The following is a 21,209-nucleotide window of genomic DNA, read 5'->3' as shown; positions in this document are numbered from 1 at the left end:
ATGAACCTTAAAAATACTATGATAAATGAAATAAGCCAACCACAAAAGGACAAATATCGTTTGACTCCATTTATATGGGCTACCTAAAATAGGCAAATTCATAAAGATAGAAAGTAGAATAAGATTACCAGGGGCTGGAGGGAAGAAGAGATGGGAGCTATTTTTTAAGGGGTATAGAGTTTCTGTCTGGAATAATGAAAAAACTCTGGAGATAAATAGTGGTAATGGTTATACAACAATATGAATGTACTTAGTGCTACTGAATTGTACATTTAAAAATAGCTACTGTGATAAAGCTTAGGTTGTGCATATTGCACCAAAATTTTTTTTAAAAAATACCTAGATGTAGCCTGTTAGTACAAACATGAAGAATGTTTTATAAAAAAGCTATAATTAAACAGGCCTTACCTTGGTGGCTTTACATATTCTCAGATATACAACACTAAATCTAAATAGGAAACTAATATTAATAAAAATAGGGAGGGTCAATGAAATGCTAGTGGAAATAATTTTGACAAAGGATAAGTCACCTTTATTAATTATCATCAATAAGGAGGTAAAAACCAAAACATGACCCCACCAATTTTAGTCGGCAATTGTCCAAAGCTCAAATTAAAGGGAAATGAAAGCTAAGACTAAAGAGAGTTTTTCATAAGACAAACACGAATTATGACACAAATAAATCTAGAATACTATTTCTTGAACAAAGATATCCATATTAGCTTTATCATGACACAAAGATGTATGATCGAATAAAAAATATCTGTCTATTCTCATGTGTTAGAAGCAAGTTACCTTGTGAGGGCCTACTGACTGTTAGTTAAGCTGATGGCTGAAAGTGATAAACGCTTATCACAACACACACATACACAAATACAACCCAAATGTTGGTTCAAGAAAAATTCAGCACATGATATCAAAAGTCTAAAATGGCAAACAACATGTACTGATACACTTAATTATAGACAGTATGGTTTAGCTTCCACTAAAAAATCATACTCAGCATGACTGAAAGGTCAGAAAATGACCCACTGCAAGATAAAAGAAAAATGCATCCATCATTTACGTCATTTCACTGCACTTGCACTCACCTTTCAGATTTGTTTTGACGAATACATCCCTCAATAATTTCTTTCACTTCAGGATCAGTGACTTTATTGAAGCTGGCTGGTTTTATGCCCTGGTAGAAGAAAAGTGGTTTCTAGTTACATATTAAGCATTGAAAGCTCAAGTCAACATGACATGTACTTTTTAAATCACTAAACCATATTTAAGTTTTAAACAAGATAAATATATGCATGCAGTATATGTTTTGTAACTTTTCTGACAAGGATTTTGTCATAGTTCTACAAATAATAGTAAAAAATTATAAAATAATCTAAATCTCCAACAATAGAGGCAAATTACACATGTTATATATATACGATAATATTATACAGAAACTAAAAATCTCCTCAGAGTAATGAATGACACGAGGAATTGTCATAATATTAAGCAGGGAAAAATGTAGGATCTCAAAATGTACATACAGTATAATCCCAATTAACAAAACATAATAAACAAGTATTTTTTGGAATGAGAAATAATGTTTTTAAAACTTTTGAAAATTCAAAATAAGAGCTTCTCTATTTCAAACATACCAATTCAATATATTTAAAAGTCTTCAAGAATGGCTAGAAGCAGTCAGCAATCACTAGATATGTATGTATATACATATATCTATGTATGTATGAAAATATATATATATATAAAAACTTCTGAGAAATCTATATTATTTTTATCCCTAAGCAAGACTAAAATATTGAGAGAACCTACCTCAAACTAATTATCAGGTTCTAGAAATTCAATAAGAAATAAATGAGGTCCAGACAATTCAAAATGTTCCTGTGATTACTGTGTCAGCTGCCTGAATTTACTTATTTTACATTAGATTACCTTTTATTTATGAGTTTTAGATTTTAAAAAACAATCCAAGTAAGATCATTGCAGTCATTTAATAGAAATTTTCAAATTAAGCTGGAAGCAAAAAGGTATAACAGAAAGAATAATTGTTATGGAATGAGGTAATCTAAGGTCTACTTGTAGGCCTATCATACCACCTCATAGGACACAGAATAAGAAGGCCCATTATCATATACTACATAAATCTGGTGAGATTAGGAGTGAATTTGGACCCCAAATCAAGAAGCTTTGGCCGGTGGCTCACGCCTGTAATCCTAGCACTCTGGGAGGCCAAGGCGGGAGGATCACTCGAGGTCAGGAGTTCGAGACCAGCCTGAGCAAGAGCGAGACCCCCGCCTCTACTAAAAATAGAAAGAAATTAGCCAGACAACTAAAAATCTATATAGAAAAAATTAGCTTGGCATGGTGGCGCATGCCTGTAGTCCCAGCTTCTCGGGAGGCTGAGGCAAGAGGATCGCTTGAGCCCAGGAGTTTGAGGTTGCCGTGAGCTAGGCTGACGCCATGGCACTCTAGCCCAGGCAACAGAGCGAGACTCTGTCTCAAAAAAACAAAAAACAAAAAAAAAGAAGCTTTAAGACAGATGGAAATCTGAATTGTAATGTGACATCTTTGTGATTTTAATGTAAAATAATAAAGTCATTTTCAAAAATTAGACTTATATCATTCTACTCTTAGAAAAAGCCCTCTTTGACCTTTCTACTGATCTCTTACCCATTTCCCATCTCTGAGTAATTATTGCATTTCTGTACTCTTAAGTGAAAATAGTTGGGGAGCTGTAACTTACAAAATCAAGCACAAAATCCTTTTCTGTTCATGGCCCTCTAAAATACAGGCCCAAACTAAAGACACTCTAGCCTTATCTCTTTTTTCTGAGCTCTTACAGAAATTTTCAAACATATTTGAAAGTAGAATAGTATAATCAAGTCCTATGTAACCATTATTTGCTTCAACAACAGTCAACATTTATATCAAGCTATCTACCCCCTTACCATTTGTATCCTGGAATATTTCAAAGCAAACCTCAAGCATCATGTCATTTCACCCATAAATTTTCCAGTTTATATCTCTAACAAACAGATAAGGACCTTTTTAAAAAATCATGTCATTATCTACCCTAAAATAATCATCAGTAAGCCTTAATGTCATCTAATACCCAGTCCACACTGAGATTTTCAAAATTGTCTAAATGATGTCTTTTTATAATTGGTTTGTTCAAATCAGGATCTAAATTAGGTCTATACATTACATGTAAGGTACACTGGAGCTGGCTCATACCAGCTCACAAGAACTATTACATTTTCTGGAATTCTGCAGGCCAATTGTTAAACATGCCCATTTAAAAAAATTAAATTATATAAACAGACAATTAATTATATTAAAAGCCAAGGTAATACATACTAAAAACATCACTCCCTACTTTGCTATATTTTACTATTATTTATGCATATGAGGTTGTTTATAGCTATTGTATCTATATGATGGGAATACTATACAAACTGAGTGCAATTGTGCATCTCTTCCCAACTCTGCATTCAGTGAGGTCACATTGGTAACCTGAAATCAGCCATAGTGAGTGGATTTAAACAAAAACCAGCAAATACTATATAGATCAGCACTTTTTCTCTTTTCAGAGAATCAGTTGTTAAACATTTACCAGATCACCATTACCCTTAAGTCTCTTGTATTTTATAAAAGCCTCCCTCCTTTCTTTCATGAAATTGATTTGTTGGAGAAACTAGGGCATTTGTCCTGTACGATGCCCCACATTCTGGATTGTGGCCTTATTTCTTATTGTCTCCTTACACAAACCTGTAGAGTCAGACAGACTTGGGGTCAAAACCCACCATTATCAGTAGCTGTGGGAAGTTGGGCAAGGCACAACCTCTGATTCTCAGCTTCATCATCTGTAAACTGAAGACTGCACCTATCTTATAAAGATTAAAGCATGTGGTATACAGCATGCATTAAAAAACAGTACCTCCTCACACCTGTTAGAATAACTCTTATCAAAAAAACGAAAGATAACAAGTATTGGTGAGGATGCAGAGAAAAGGGAACCCTTGTACACTGTTGGTAGGAATGTAAATTAGTACAGTCATTATGGAAAATGGTGTGCAGTTTCCTCAAAAAACTAAAAATAGGACTACCATAGCAATTCCACTTCCAGCTATATACCCAAAGGAATTGAAATCGGTATGTTGAAAGGATATATGTACTCCTATGTTCATTGAAGCATTATTCACAACAGCCAAGATATGGAAACACCTAAGTATCCATCAATGGATGAATGGATAAACAAAATGTGGCATACAGACATGACAGAATACTATATTCAGCCTTAAAAAACAGAAGGAAATTCTGTCATTTGTGACAACATGGAGGAACCTAGAGGACATTACATTAAGTGAAATAAGTCAGACACAGAAAGACAAATACCACGTGATCTCACTTATATCTGGAATCTTAAAAAGTCGAACTCGGCCGGGCGTGGTGGCTCACACCTGTAATCCTAGCACTCTGGGAGGCCGAGGAGGGTGGATCCTTCTCAGGAGTTCGAGACCAGCCTGAGCAAGAGCGAGACCCCGTCTCTACTAAAAATAGAAAGAAATTATCTGGCCAACTAAAATATATATATAGAAAAAATTAGCCAGGCATGGTGGCACATGCCTGTAGTCCCAGCTACTCGGGAGGCTGAGGCAGGAGGATCGCTTGAACCCAGGAGTTTGAGGTTGTTGTGAGCTAGGCTGACGCCACGGCACTCTAGCCCAGGCAAGAGAGTGAGACTCTGTCTCAAAAAAAAAAAAAAAAAAAAAACTAGAAGAAACCTTCAAAACCATTTAGCCAATCTATTATTCAGCTTTGAAAAATAAAATCTGCCTAATAAATATCTAAACACTCTTTACAAACAAATGGATATAGATAATATATCTGTAGATATTCCCAAAGATACTAAGAGACAATATTTTACATGAACCCAATAAAGTATAGGTATATAATATAAATACAAAGCTTGTTTCATTACAACTGTTAAATTTAGCATAGTTATACAGAACTAAACCAAAATTAGGCTTGACTAGGTCAACTTTACTAATTTCAACATGAAATGTAACAATTTGTAAAGTAAAAAGAATAAAGTTATACCTACACTAGTTACTTTACGGTATATTTGAGCTGCATTCTGACACTCAGAATAAGGGTACTCTGAAGTAGCCATTTCCAGCATACACATTCCAAAAGCATAGACATCTACAGATTCATCATAGTGCTCTTCATACATCTCTGGGGCCATAAACTCAGGAGTCCCTACAAAATAACACCACAACCACATTTGAGAAAAATACCACCAAGATCACATTCCTTTTCCCATAAAGATTACCTGTGTTAATTTCTACACAGGTAATATATAAGCATAAAAGAGAAAATTTATAAGTATAAAATTCATTGAATACTTGTTATATCTACATAAAGTACTTAAAGAATTTCCTTAACTTTCTGTACTGATAAAGTATAATTTGTAATGCTCAAGATTAGGTAATGATTAATAAAATGTTTTTATTTCTATCCTTTTTAGTTATTCAAATTTTTCTGAATTAACTTAATATAATTCTTTTCCTTAAGTCCTCAGAACCTTTCAATAATCCTAAATATATCCCCTCAAAAATACACTAGGATGTCTCAGAAATAAGTCAATATATAATAGATATTTCAAAGCAAATTCCCAGTCTAGGCCAGGGATTGGCAAACTTTTCTGTAAAGAGCCAGACAGTAAATATTTTAGGCTTTGCAGTCCATACGGTCTTTGTCACACTAATCAACTCTGCCACTGTGGTGCAAAAGTGGCCATAGACAATCGGTAAATGAGTGGGGGTGGCTGTGTTACAATAAAATTTGACTTGTAAAAACAGGCAGTGAGCCAAATTTGGCCCTTGGGCCATAGTTGGTTGATCCCTGTTCTAGATGTATACAACTGAAAAATCTCCCTTTACCCAACCAATAAACTGTAAAATGTTAATCACCAATGACACTCTTAGCAAATGATGTGCGCATTAAGGTGGCTAGTCCTAGATCACCAATCTTCACAGATCCTGTGGGTCCCGTGATGAAAATATTGTCACACTTCAGATCCCGGTGAATAATAGGAGGAGTCCTAGTGTGCAAGAACTGCAACCCCTTTAAAATTTGTCTGCACCAGCTCCTCAAGACCTTTGGTTTCATGACTTTAAATCGTTTTAAGTACCTATACAAAGAAACAAAAAACCACGTATAAACCAACATACCCAGCTTATTGTATGAACATTATTAGTGAAAAATCACACAAGCGAGTTGTTAATGTATATACTATGATTGCCACTACTGAGTTGTTTTCTATCATTTGTTACAGCAAAACAATTTTAAATCTAAGATCTCATTCTTAGGTAAGTCATCCTACCAAGTGTAGCATTTTTAATTCAAAACAAGAAATCATTCAAAAGTGGCCTTTTGTCGAATGGCAGCACAATTTAAAAAAAAAAGTCCTTCTCTACTTCCTAATAACTGCTTACATAGAGTCACCAGAGGGTTTAACTATAAAAATTTTAGTGCAAAAATGCTAGGAAACAAAAAGTATACCCCACATTTAATATTTCCAAGTGATTATACTATCAAATGAAAAATTGTGGTTAGAAATAAGACTATAATTATATAGTATTGTTCACTAGATATATGAACTTGGCCAAGCCCCCCAACCTTTGATTATCTTTTACAAAATGAAATTATATTCTCTCCACAATGATTTCCAATTCTAAAATTGTGATATCCCACAAATATTAATTTCTCAGCACTGTATTTTCTAATAAACTTCATTAACATCTCAATTTTTTAACCTACCTTGAAATATAGTCACTAGATTCAGATTCTACAAATTCTTTAATTAAGTATTATTATTTTATAAACACCTTTTATGACTCCTGAAAATTACTTCCAAATAAAACTTCTTTGGCAATATCAGGGTCAACTTACGTTTTTAAGGTTCCGGATGTCATCAGTTCAGTCACTAACACAATACACTTCTTTCCTTTTAATATAGACTCCCAGGAATCATAAAATCGAACTATATTAGGATGCTGGAGACCCTTCAACATCTCTGCTTCTTCCTTGAACCTTTGCTGCTCAGCTTTGGTTAACTTCCGGTCCTGAAATGGAGGAACAATTTCCAAATTAAAGTCATAGAAATTCTCAAGCACATTTCCAACACCACTCAAATGAGTGCTTTATTGTATTTGTGTATGTATTTGTGTATTTATTTATTTTAGCCTGTCAAATCTTTTCTCAAGACCTATATAATCACTGATATCCTCTTAGATATTAATAGTTACTGACACCTCCCACACAATGCAGTTGTTACATTTCATAACTACATTATAAACCTGCCTGCATAATAAATCAGTTTCTTGAAAAATATCTCAAAATAAATTGAAAAAAAGTAATAAAACAGACAACAGGAAAGTTTCTCTAAGAAATCCCTGAGTTTCCACATCTGAAAGATCTATAATATCAGGGCAAGCATAATCAAAATGTTAGACAACTAGACATTTATTCTAGCTAAATTTCTGAACTGCCAAAATAAAAGTGCTTTAGGTTTCCAGACAGAAATATCAGGTTATTAACCAGGGAAAAACCTTCAAACAGGCATTGGACCTCTAATCTGCTACATTAAATGCTAGAAGTCAAAGAAGCAATTATACAGAATTCTGAGGGAAGACTGTGAGCCTAAAATTATGCACCCAGATAATCTATCAATGAAGTGTAAAAGAGAAAAATACCTACATTTACAGACAACAGGGACATGGAAAGTAAACCTTTCTGAAATTATTGCTCAAAGAACTTCAATAAAAATGTGGCCAAATAAACCTGTTGGAAAAGGAAGGTGTGGCATATAATAAATAGTAAGAAACCACAAATAAATAGCAAACTGCCCTTTAAAAGGAAAAAAAATAATAAGAAATTTCCAATAAATTTTACTTAGAGTTAAGCCTAAGTAATCATGGCTACTGTGATTGGTAAAATTGAATGAGTTTTCTAAACATTAACTAAAATAGATGACAGATAATGTAAAAATACAGTCTGAAATTAAAATTCCAGATTACTTCATTAAAACCTAATTAGTAGAGAAAGAAGAATAAAAACAATTCCTGTTTGTGCAAGGGGGAGTGGGAGAGAAGGGAATGATAGAAGCATTTTAAGTTTTGATATTATAAAAAAATAAGTTCAAATATGCCTGTTAATAAACATTCAGGTATAATTTTCACTTCAAGTGCTCGCTTAGGCAGCATATACACAAAAATTGGAATGACACAGATAAGATTAGCATGGCCCCTGCGCCAGGATGACACATTTTAATAAGGAAAAAATAAATAAATAAATAATAAAAATAAAAATAATTTTCACTTCAAGATGGTTGACAACATATTAAATTAATTCCTTTCCCTTCCCAGAATAACAAAGGAAATATATAAATAAATCCAGAGTAGTGACAAAAATATGAAAAGGATCCAAACAAAACATTTTTTTTTTGTTTGATAAAGATAAAAACTTACCTTGATAGCAATGTATTTTTATGAAACTCAAGAGTATCCAGAAAAAGGTAACTTGTTAGAGGCAAAAGAAAAGACTTCCGTTAAAAAGGGTTTTTTGTTAAGACTTCATAATAGCTCTATATTATATGTATATTATATGGTGTGCACAGCACACCAGAGCCCTGAAAAATTCACTTTTGGTTACTTTATTCCCATAACTCCCTGATGTATACAAGGAAATATGTAAAAGGATATTCAATGCAGAATAGTTTATAATTGTGAAAAATTAGAAACAACCAAAATGTCAATAATAAAGCTTATTGCATGCCATGTACTGTTCTATACAGTTTATATATAACTTTACACATTCGGCCCCCACAACAACCATTTGAGACACTATCATTCCATTTTACAAATAAAGAAACTGAGGTTAAGATGGTTAAGTAACTTACCCAGGATTAAATGAGTCACAGCATGCTAAACTTGGTTATATCCAAGTAACAGTTAAAAGAACAGGCTGGGCGCGGTGGCTCACGCCTGTAATCCTAGCCCTCTGGGAGGCCGAGGCGGGTGGATCGCTCGAGGTCAGGAGTTCAAGACCAGCCTGAGCGAGACTCCGTCTCTACTAAAAATAGAAATAAATTATCTGGACAACTAAAAATATATATATAGAAAAAATTAGCCAGGCATGGTGGTACATGCCTGTAGTCCCAGCTACTCAGGAGGCTGAGGCAGTAGGATCGCTTCGGCCCAGGAGTTTGAGGTTGCTGTGAGCTAGGCTGACGCCATGGCACTCATCTAGCCCGGGCAACAAAGTGAGACTCTGTCTCAAAAAAAAAAAAAAAAAAAAAAAAAAAAGAACAACATAGATCTATGTGTACTGAGGTAGATAGATCTTTAAGACATACTGCTGAGTGACAAATGAAATCTCAAAAAAATGTACAATATGACACTTTGTACCTTAAAAAAGAACCATCCTGAATAATCCTTTGTTTTCTACAGCCACATTTTCTTGCATATATTTAAATACACAGAAATAAGACTAGATGGATACATAAATGAGTAGCTACAGTTATCTCTGGAAAACTAGGGGAAGAAGACTGGCATGGAAGAGTCTTTTCCTTCAATGACAACCATAGTCACTCAGCAATATATGAATACATACCTAAATTTTAGTTTCCTAAGACTTCATTTTTGACATTTAACTTTTTAACCCATCTGGAATTCACTGTAGTTTATGCAGTATTTTCTTCTACATGGTTAATCAGTTGTGCTTTAGCATCACTTAAACTATTTTTCCATAGACATAAAGAACACATTTATTGTATATTAAGTTTCCATCTATACTGTGTTCTGCTTCTTTCCACCAATCTATTCCTATGTCAGTTACCATACTGTTTGAATACAGTGGCTTCCAGTTTGTTTAATATTTCGTAAGGCAAGTCACTTTCCTATTCTTCATTATTTTCTTGGCTATTCTTATCTGTTTATATTTCATACAAACATTAAGATCATTTTTCCAATTAAAATAAAAAAGAATCTGTTGGGATCCTAGTTGGAATTATATTAAATGTGTGTATTAATCTGGAAAAAACTTGCATCTAAAGGCCATCTAAGCAGACATTTAAATTCCTGTTTTCTTCCACCTATGAGAAGCACATGAGGCTTTTGTATGTAAGTGGTCCACTGGGAAGCAGAAACCCTAGAGAATATGGCCCGACAAAAATAAGTCAAGAAAACCTTTTTCCTTCTGTTTAATTATTTATAGCTTACAACAAAATGGACACAATGGAAGGCACTGGTTAATTTATCAAGGCTTTGACTGAAATGGCATATTTTCAGATATGCCCAGATTGTTTTGAGGAATTAGGTTAACTTTATAAGGATAATAAAAAGCCCTCTGGGAAAACTGCCCTGGTACTTCATCTGTAACATTTCCTGATCTGTGAATCATCATATCATGAAGACTAGAGATGATCTGAGGAAGCCTGCAAATCTTCTGCATCTAGCATCCCACTGGGCCTGATTGCCAATACCCTGCTGCTGAACAAGACACCCCTCCCCCACAAGCCCAGGAACTACTATGGGGGAGGTCGTCATGGGAGATTGTAAAGGCCAATTTTGAGGAATAAAATTAGTTCAGACCCTCCAAGAATGGGCACACAATGAAAAAAAGAAAAAAAAAAAACAGAAAGGCATCTAAGAACATGGTATGTATCTTTCCATTTATCCAGAGCCTAAGATGTTTTTTGTGTAGGGGGTACAGGGGAAGCTGATAATATTTCAGCTTCCTTTTTCCTAAGCCACATATTTAACTTTATTTTAAAATTTAAATTTAGCAAAATTGACTATAAGTTCCATAAATTTCAACAAATACATAGTCATGTAACCAGTGCCACAAACAAAATACAGAACAGTTACATCACCCCCCCCCAAAAAAAATTCCTTTGTGCTGTCCCTTTATAGTCAAGCCCTCTCTTCACTCTTTATTTTTTTTTTGAGACAGTATCACTCTGTTACCCAGACTAGAGTGCCCTTGCATCAGCATAGCTCACAGCAACCTCAAACTCCCTGGGCTCAAACAATCCTTCTGCCTCAGCCTCCCGAGTAGCTGGGACTACAGGCGTGCGCCACCATGCCCGGCTAATTTTTTGTACATATTTTTAGTTGTCTAGCTAATTTCTATTTTTAGTAGAGACGGGATCTTGCTCTTGCTCAGGGTGGTCTCCAACTCCGGAGCTCAAACGATCCGCCTGCCTCAGCCTCCCAGAGTGCTAGGATTACAGGTGTGAGCCACCGCACGTGGCCTAGAGTTAATTTTTGTATAAGCTGTGAGATTCAGGTTGAGGTTCATTTTGTTGAATAGGCATGTCCAATTGTTCCAGCATCTTTTGTTGAAACAACTATCCTTTCTATGCTGAACTGCCCTTGCACTTTTTTTTTATTTGCAGTGTCCTTTTATTGATAACATAACTGAGATACTTATTTTATACATTTAAATTATTTTAAGATTTAATAACAGTAATTAGCTACAATGTGACACAGAAATGAAACTATACAAAATAGTTTTAAGAGCACAAGTACTTCTACCTGCTGGTACACTTATAGGTCATACAAAGATACATATTTATTTTTAAAATAAAGACTTTCAAAATGAAACCAACTCATCAAATTTTTACTGAAGTATGACAAGAAGTCTTTTATGCAAAAAAATAAAAATTGAAGCAAAAATAACACTTTCAACTTAGTTTTCTAATGTCCTAAAAATCATATCAATTCTACAAATTACTATTTCTGAAGACAGAACTTTAATTTTTCCCCTCTCATTTCTATCATGCTTATAATAATAAAACATAGGCCGGGCACGGTGGCTCACGCCTGTAATCCTAGCACTATGGGAGGCCGAGATGGGCGGATCATTTGAGCTCAGGAGTTCGAGACCAGCCTGAGCAAGAGCGAGACCCCATCTCTACTAAGAAAACAGAAAGAAATTAGCTAGACAACTAAAAATATATATATATATAAAATCAGCCGGGCATGGTGGTACATGCCTATTGTCCTAGCTACTTGGGACACTGAGAGAGTAGGATTGCTTGAGCCCAGGACTTTGAGGTTGCTGTGAGCTAGGCTGACGCCACGGTACTCTAGCCCGGGCAACAGAGTGAGACTCTGTCTCAAAATAATAATAATAATAATAAAACTGCTCTAAACACAATAAATGGAATTCTTACATTTCACGATTTTCTTAGTATAAATAAGTCAAATCATACTTTACATTTCTACTTGTTTATATTACACTAAAATTATTTTACATGGAAGAACTAGTTGATGTATCACAACATAATACCTTAGAAACATTCTTTGATATTCACATCTACATTAATGGATACTTCACAGTCCACTTAAATAACTTTTCTAATATAAACCAAATCATCTAACAAAAACAAATCTATAGTGCTACTTTGTTTTTGAGAGCAAAGATATTTAGTATTTATTATTACTACCTTTGGGAAATACACTGACTCTTAAAAACATTTGGAAATCACACATAGTACCTGGTAATAACATTTGAGCAAAACCCGATCCATCCTTCTATCTTTCCTTCATTTATTTTAGAGATGGGGTCTCACTATGTTGCTCAGGCTGGCCTCAAAATCCTGGGCTCAAGAGTTCCTCCCATCTCAGCCTCCAGAGCAGCTGGAACTAAATTCACATGCCATCGTGCTGTAGCATCCAGCCTCTTCATTTATCTTTGTCTCTATGTGGCTACTTTTTAAGTACAACATTAATTTTATTTTAAAAATAAAGGAAAAAAGTGTCCTTTTATGTAGTAGAGCAGAATTATAAGAGAGATAATAATACTTCAATGCTGGCTGTCTTATGGAACTCAAAAATTCAGTTCTCATCATTCTGCTGCAATACAGCCAAGACTGCTTATTTTAATAATAAACAATGTTAGAGTTTTTTAAAAATCATGATTATAATAAAAACCTGGAACAGCATGATAAAGCTAATGGCAACCTCTTGAACCCTGTTTTGAAGTTAGTTCTTCTTCCAAATAAAACTTTAAAACAGCTTCAAATAACCTAATTATTTAGCAGCATCAGCTTAGAAATATTTTTTCAGTGTTCTAAGGTATAATGTTTGGCATCAAAAAGTATGGTAAGCACTTTTGATTTGTGAGTAAAAATGAAAAAAAATCAAGTACTAAAATACCAATGGTTCCTGTAACAAGGGTAAATATCCCGATTCAAGTAGTGTTCATCCCATAATTAAATTAACATTTTATTGCTCCCCCTCAGAGTTTATTAAGTAAGACAAACCACAATTTTTTTTTAGTTGAGGTGAAAAAACTGCTTCATAAGTTCATATGTTGTAAAAGCCACTGCTTGATAGGGGATGTAGCGAATGTAATTAAGAGATAAACCACGACATAATCCTTTTCGAATCCCATGGTGTCCATAGACATACTTCATAGTATCCTGCATGGTAAGGCTCTTTTCAAATTCTGGCAGAGAAGTTCCTAATTGCATTCGCCGATGAGTTAAATCAAATGGATAGGATATTGTCTGTGCTATTGCTCCAGCAACACCACAAACAAAGTAAGTTTATGTGAGTTTTCAAAACTAAGACATTAGGATTGTCCGATGAAGGTCTGCCAAGAAGGGTAAGAGCATGGGAAAGCCCAATACTCTTTAAGGTTCCAAAAGTAAAAACTGAAATACCTGCATATGGAGCCATTCCTAATATAGTAGGCATCAGGCCTCTGTAAAATCAAAGGAAACCACCTTCCTTTGCATAAATTGTTTTGAATGCATGAATAGTTCCTGTATAGGCGTGTTCCCCTTTCATCTGAAATGCTAGGCGTACTGTAACCATGTCAAGAGTTTAAGTACAGATAACTGCTGTCATACCTGCCATGGATCCAGCCATTAATCTGTGCACAGGACCTGAAACTCTCAGCTTTGTAGTAATTAACATTTTGTAATGCTCAAATGCCATAAACTGGATTGCACCACAAGGAAAGATTTGAATCTTCATTGCACCATTTCCTTTATACAACCCAAGGTATCCTTCCTTTTGGGGTAACAGCACACAATGCAGAAAATACTCCTAAATGTTTATAATGGTGATTGTGAACTTGCAATAAAATCTTTACTTGATCCGATGGGGCAACTGTTGTTTTGGCACAGCATCCAGCAATACTTCCTGCCAGAAATGAACGCAACCAGTAGAAGTCTCGCAGGCGGTGGGCCCTCCGGCCCCTGTCGCCTGCGGCATCTCAGAAGAAGAGTCAGCAGCTGCCAGGGCCACTGCTGCCATCAGGAAGGACCAGGGCCACCTCGGGAGCCTTAGCTGCAAACTTATGAACCGACGGCTGGGATCATAGCCAGAGCAGCCAGTGATAAGAGCCCTTGCATTTTTTTTTTTTTAAATCACTTGACCATTTGTTTGGGTCTTGTTGCTGAACTCTACTTTTTCCCACTGATCTGTGTCTTTCTCATTTCTTTTCTGTTTGGTTTTTTTTTTCTGTGTCTCTCTCTTTGCCAACACCATACATGTCTTAATTACTGTAACTTCCGAGTAAGTCTGGAAATCAGTTAACATGAATCCTCCAAACTTGTTTTCCTTTATCAAAATTGTTTTGGCTATTCTAGTTCCTTTGCCTTTTCCTATTAATTTTAGAATCAGGTTGCCCATATACAAAAATTCCTGCTGGGCTTTTGATGTAACTGCCTTGAATCTCTAGGTCATTTGAAGAGAACTGACATCTTAACAATATTGAGTCTTCCAGCCCCAATCAATTTATTCTGGTCTTCTTTGATTTTTTTTCATCAGTGTGTTTTAGTTTTCAGCATACAGATTCTGTACATATTGTTATATTTATGCTATTGTGAATGGTACTTGTTAAAAATTGTGATTTTAAATTATTCATTGCTAGCATATAGAAATATAATTAGTTTTTATATATTAATGTTGCATCTTGCAACCTTGAGAAAAATCACTTAGTACCGGGAGCTTTTCTGTGGATTCCTTGGAATTTTCTACGTAGATAATCGTGTCGTCTGTGAGTAGAAACAATTTTATTTCTTCCTTTCCAATCTTCATCCCTTTTATTTCTTTTTCATGTCTTATTTCACTGGCTAGAACTTTCAGTACAATGTTGAATAGGAATGGTGAGAGCAGATATCCTTGCCTTGTTAAAGGGAAAGCATCTAGTCTTTCACCATTAAGTATGATGTCAGCTGTAGGTTTTTTTCCTTTATAGATGCCCTTTATCTATGGATGCTGGTATTTTCAAATGCTTTTTCTTCATCTGTTGAAATGGTGTTTTTTCTTTAGTCTGTTAATATATCAAATTACACTGATTTTCAAATGTTGAACAATACTTGCAGTTCTGGGAAAACACATGGTCATCAATGTGTTATCCTTTTTATATATTGCAGGATTTGATATGCTAATATTACACCAAACATTTTTTCATCTATGTTTGTGAGGTATTTCGATCTGTAGTTTCCTTTTCTTGTAATGTAAAGTCTACATCTGGTTTTGGTGTCACGTGGGTAGGCTCTGACTTGACCAGTGCTCTGTTGTCTTGAGGCAATCATTGCTCTGTTAAAGTCAGTATAACGATGAAGGCTTGGGCCTCCACTCTGCCATCCTACACCAGAGCAGAATCATCAGCCGAAAGAAATAATGTTATTTCTTTCCCAATGTTTCTATGGTTCTGTTTTCTTAACTGATTTTTCTAAAACAGCCACAATAGTAGGAAAAAATGATAACAGTCATCACTCCTTTACACTGGATCTTCATAAAAACAGCTTTATCAGCTCATAGCTAGATTATTTACTCAGTTTTGGTTTTGTTTCCATAAATAGTTTAAAATGTTGAAGTAATTTCCTTATATTCCCACTTTACTTTTGTTATTTAATTAGGAGTAGATGCTGAATTCTATCAAATATTTTCTCAGCACCTACTGATATGATCATATGGTTTGTAGATGGGTTTCCTGATATGAAATTATTCTTAAATTCTTAAAGCAAAACCTACCCAGTTACAGCATATTACTCTTTTGATCCACTGATGAGTTCCATTTGCTACATTTTACTAAAGAATTTAACACCTATATGAAATTTAGCTATAGTTTTCTCTTTTTAAAAATGATATAAAGATTCAGTATTGGCCGGGCACGGTGGCTCACGCCTGTAATTCTAGCACTCTGGGAGGCCAAGGCAGGAGGATCGTTTGAGCTCAGGAGTTCGAGACCAGCCTGAGCAAGAGCGAGACCCAGTCTCTACTAAAAATAGAAAGAAATGATCTGGACAGCTAAAAATATATAGAAAAAAAAAAATAGCTGGGCATGGTGGCACATGTCTGTAGTCCCAGCTACTCCGGAGGCTGAGGCAGAAGGATTGCTTAAGCCCAGGAGTTTGAGGTTGCTGTGAGCTTTACGCCACGGCACTCTAGCCCGGGCAACAGAGCAAGACTCTGTCTCAAAAAAACAAAACAAACAAAAAAAAGATTCAGTATTAATATTACACAAGCTTCATGAAATTAATTGAGGTATAGTAGTTTCAACACCGGAATCACTTATCATTTAAAGGTTACCAGGAACTCAAGCTCTGAATCCATGTGTTCTTAATGTGGTTTTTTTTTTTTTTTTTGCTCTTTTTAAATTTTCAAAAAATTGAGACATAAAGAGAATGGAGAGATGATCTTCAAAGGGTACAAAGCCTCAATTAGGAGAAATAGGATTTTTTCTTTGAGATATATTGCACAGTGAAGTGAACATAGTAAATAATAATGTATCATACATTTCAAAATCACTAAGAGAATAAATTTCAAATGTTCTCCCACAAAAGTATTTGGGATGATGGATACGTTAATTAACTTGATTTCAATATTCTACAATATATTCATAAATCATCACATCACTCTGTACTCTATAAATACATACATAAGTTGTCAATTTCAAATTTTAATTTTTTAAAAATAAAGCTTCAATAAAAGGGAAAAGATATTAATATTAATAATCAGCTTTGTTGCATTTTAACATTTTTGCCATATTTCCTTCCATTTTTGAAATGAACAAAATACTGCAGATATAGTTGAAGCCCCCTAAGTATCCCTCCTTGATTCTATCCTCTTCCTTTCTATCCCAGAAGTAACCAATATCTCAATTCATGCAAGTTTTTAAAATTGTTTTAACTGTATAATTGTATCCATAAGCAATATAGTCTTAAAAGTGTTAAAATTTCATATAGGTATTTATATATCCTTTTGAAAATTATTTTGTTCAATATTATATTTTTATGTTCATCTATTTTAATATGCACAGTCCTTGTTTGTTTAACTACTTATAGTATCTCATTGTGTAATTCTACCACAATTTATCCATTCATCCACTGATGGACATTTGAGTTGATCCAATTTTTCTCAATAATACACAATGCTGCATGCATATTCTCGGATGCCCTCTTGTCCTGGTATTAAGAAAAAATAATCACCTTTCTATAACCTCTATAATAACTACCCTATTAAATCTTTGCTTTTATTTTTTTCTTGGGTACACTTAGATTTATATTTTGTTTAGGAGTAATCTGTTAAGATTTAAGATTCCTCATCAAATGTTAAAGGTGGAATCTAGATGGTGGATATTATAGATGTTCTCAGCAAATCTCTCAACTTTGTTCAATAAACTCTTTCACACTAAATATTGGCAAAAATTTGTCATCAAAGTTGTACATTATAGGCCAGGCGCAGTGGCTCACACCTGTAATCCTAGCACTCTGGGAGACAGAGGCAGAAGGATTACTTGAGCTCAGGAGTTCAAGACTAGCCTGAGCAAGAGTGACACCCCATCTCTACCAAAAAGAAAGAAAAAAAAACCCAGCCAGGCATTGGGGTGCGCACCTGTGGTCCCAGCTACCCAGGAGACTGAGGCAGAAGGATCACTTAGAGGCCAGGAGTTGGAGGTTACAGTGAGCTGCAATGATGCCACTGCACTCTACCCATGGTGACTCTGTCTCAACAACAACAACAAAAACACAAACCAACTGAACACCACTCCTCACAACGCCCCACCAAAAAAAAGCTGCACATTATAGTTTTTTTACAAAGAACATGGCTATGTTTCATTTTTCATTTCTGTCCTCATGTATTTTTGCCCTCTTTTCTTTATCAGGTTCATTAATCATTTTTCAGAGGGCCAAAAATAGTAGAATCTATTATCCTACTATTTTTACATTTACAATTTTTAAATGAATTTCACTTATCTTTATTAATTCCTTCTTCCTTTCTTTTCCTGCTATTTTTCTAATTTCTTAAAATGAGCACTAAATTCCTTTTGGTTACTGTTCATTAATAACAAAGATATTGGCCAGGCATGGTGGCTGATGCCTGTAATCCCAGTACTTTGGGAGGCAGAGGCAGGAGGATCACTTGAGGCCAGGAGTTAGAGACCAGCCTGGGCAATATATTGAGAGCCCATCTTGAAAAAAAAAAAAAGAAAGAAAATGAAGATATTTAGATATTTTAGGCTATAAATTTTCTACTGGGTAAAACTTTTGCAATGACCCACAGGTTTTGTTGTAATGTCTTCTCTTTTTCATTGCTTTCTAGTTTATAATTTCAGTTTTTATTTTCTCTCTGATTCAAAATTTATCTAGGAGTGTGATTTCTGTTCTTCAATTAGGTAACAATCTTTTGGTTATTTCATTATTTATTTCCAATTTTATTGGGTAATGCAAAATGTAAAATCTCTTTCTTTGGGCCGCATATATAACTGTTTTTAGTGGCTTGTATACATAAAAATGTATATTTCCTGTTTGAGGGATATAAAGTTCTATGTATTCATCAAATGAAGTTTTTGGATTGTAGATTATTCAATTCCTCTATATTTACTCTTTTTTTGTGTGTATTTTTAGATCTTTCCTATTCTGAAAGAAATGTACCTGAAATTTCCTACTAAAATTATATGTTTATCCTTTTTTAAAAAGGTTCTGAGCTTAAATTATTAGACAAAATACTTTTGGTATCTACAGGTTTTTGATGTATCTTCTTAAATTATGAAGTATGTAATTTTATAATATCCTGCCTAATGTTTTAATCTTACTTTCCTCCTCCTTTGATAGATATTAACATTGCCACTCCTGCTTTCCCTTTGCTTGTTTATGCCTTTACCTTAACCTTCATCACTGCTTTAAGTATATTTTTAGTGAACACATGTGGGTTTTGTCTTTTAACCCCATCTGACAGTCTTAAGTTTTAATAAGCAAATGCAACATGTCCACATTTTATATAGCAAGTGACATACTTAATTTTACTCCATCTTATTTGTATATATACATATAGATACATATATACACATATATATGCATAAATATATATAAAATTTTTTTTTTACCTGAGACAAGGTCTGGCTCTGTTGCCCGGGCTACAGTGCAGTGGTGTGATCATAGCTCACAACAACCTCAAACTCCTGGGCTCAAGCAATCCTCATGCCTAAGCCTCCAAAGTCACTGGGACTATAGGCATGCAGTACCACAACCCACTAATTTTTGTATTTTTTATAGAGATAGAGGCTCACTATGTTGCTCAGGCTGGTCTCGAACTCCTGGACTCAAGTGAATGAATCCTCCTGCATCAGCCTTCCAAGTGCTAGGATTACAGGCATGAGCCACTGCACTCAGCCTATATTCCTTTTTTACTTTGTTTTCTTTCTATTATTATCTAAGAGGTATATCATATTTTTCCTTTTTACTAGTGGTTAGCATCCCTTTCTAGACACTCAAAATCAAACATATTTCTCTACTATAGGAAAGTAAGTTATCCATCAGTTCTCCCTACTGCATCTAGTGTCCATCTACCTAAAATAAACAAATAAATAGATAATTTAAAATACTAATACTTCCTCTCTTTCTATCACACCATATAGATGAGACATGTAGAAGACTTAATCACCCTTACACTGTCACTCCCATTTTTCTGTCATTCCCCCACCAACACTTAGGTTTTGTTAAACTGGTTTAGAACTAAAGTAATAAATTATTGTTTCCCCCTACATTCAGTCTATTCTAGCTGTAGATATCAAATATTTCATCAATTCAATGTCTATATATGTTAGTTACATGGGTCTATCTTATTCTTTTTAACTGTTGTACAGTTTTCTGCACTATGGTCCATGAATATCTTTTTCACCCTGGCAGATGAATATCATCTTGACTGGTTAGAGATTATTGGATGGTGCAGCTTTCTCCCCTTAATAATCTGTAATCTACCATATGCTTAGCTTCTAGCATTGAAGAAGTTAGATGTAAGTATGATTTTTTTTTCTTGGTGAGTCTAGATATTTACCTGATTTTTACCTAGGTGTCTACTTTTAGACACTACTTCTATTTGATTATCCAGGCTATTAATTCAAGTCTGAAAAGTGATTATTCTCTCCTAACATTCAATCTCCCTCTTGTAGGTCCTTGATTTACTCAGAGGGACACTAGGATACCTTAAGTAGTGACAATCCCATGAATAGCGGAGGTACAGACGTCTCTCCCCTGAGGGCCAGCTCTGTACCAACTGACAAGTTGTTAGACATTGAGGAAGTTTCTTTGCTCCCTATCCCCCAGACTAGAAAAGCTAACTCTCTCTCCTACTCTCTAGACTAAAAATGACTCAGCCCACCAGCCTTTTAGCTCCCCTCACACTTTTGAGGGGACAGAACTAGGCAAGGAGATCAGCAGGTCAACCCCTGTGTTAAGGACTGCATGTTTGTGCCCACCCAGCCTCATTCATATGTTGAAGCCCCAGCCCCCAGTGTGACTGTATTTCGAGGTAGGGCCTTTATGGAGGTCATTAAAGTTCAATGATGTCATAAGAGTGGGGCCCTGATCCAATAGGATTAGTATCCTTGTAAGAAGAGACCAAAATCACTCTCTCCACTCCTCTCACCAAGCCAGAAAGACAGCGCTCATCAGAAACCCTTCACCAGAAACCCATTCTACCAGACCCTGGATCTGGGATTTATAGCCTCCAGAACTTTGAGAAAAGATGCTGAACATCATTAGTCATTAGGGAAATGCAAATCAAAACCATAATGAGATACCACTTCACACCCATTAGGATGGCTATTATCAAAATAAACAAATAAACAAACAAATAACCAGTGTTGGCAAGAATAGGGAGAAACCTTGTGCA

General features: G+C 35.0%; 1 protein-coding gene, 1 non-coding gene and 1 pseudogene across 3 annotated transcripts in view; 1 reads left to right on the top strand and 2 right to left on the bottom strand.

Annotated features, from left to right (window-relative positions):
* Positions 1–21,209, bottom strand: part of WNK3 (WNK lysine deficient protein kinase 3) — a 116,377-nt gene that overhangs the window by 87,297 nt on the left and 7,871 nt on the right. For both annotated transcript variants that reach the window (XM_045537623.1, XM_045537624.1), the window contains exons 2-5: positions 6,961–7,133; positions 5,979–6,199; positions 5,108–5,265; positions 1,092–1,180 (exon numbers count right to left, since the gene is read on the bottom strand). In XM_045537623.1, the coding sequence (XP_045393579.1) occupies positions 1,092–1,180; positions 5,108–5,265; positions 5,979–6,199; positions 6,961–7,133 (641 nt within the window). The remainder of the gene's footprint in view (positions 1–1,091; positions 1,181–5,107; positions 5,266–5,978; positions 6,200–6,960; positions 7,134–21,209) is intronic.
* LOC123628954 lies at positions 8,255–8,362 on the top strand. Its single transcript, XR_006731833.1, has one exon. It is a non-coding gene; the product is annotated as a U6 spliceosomal RNA (small nuclear RNA).
* On the bottom strand, positions 13,352–14,339 carry LOC123628026 (annotated as a pseudogene).

Source organism: Lemur catta, chromosome X, assembly GCF_020740605.2.
Source record: "Lemur catta isolate mLemCat1 chromosome X, mLemCat1.pri, whole genome shotgun sequence".
NCBI lineage: Eukaryota > Metazoa > Chordata > Mammalia > Primates > Lemuridae > Lemur > Lemur catta.
Note: the sequence above shows the minus strand (reverse complement) of the source record. Positions and strands in the feature narration are given on the sequence as shown.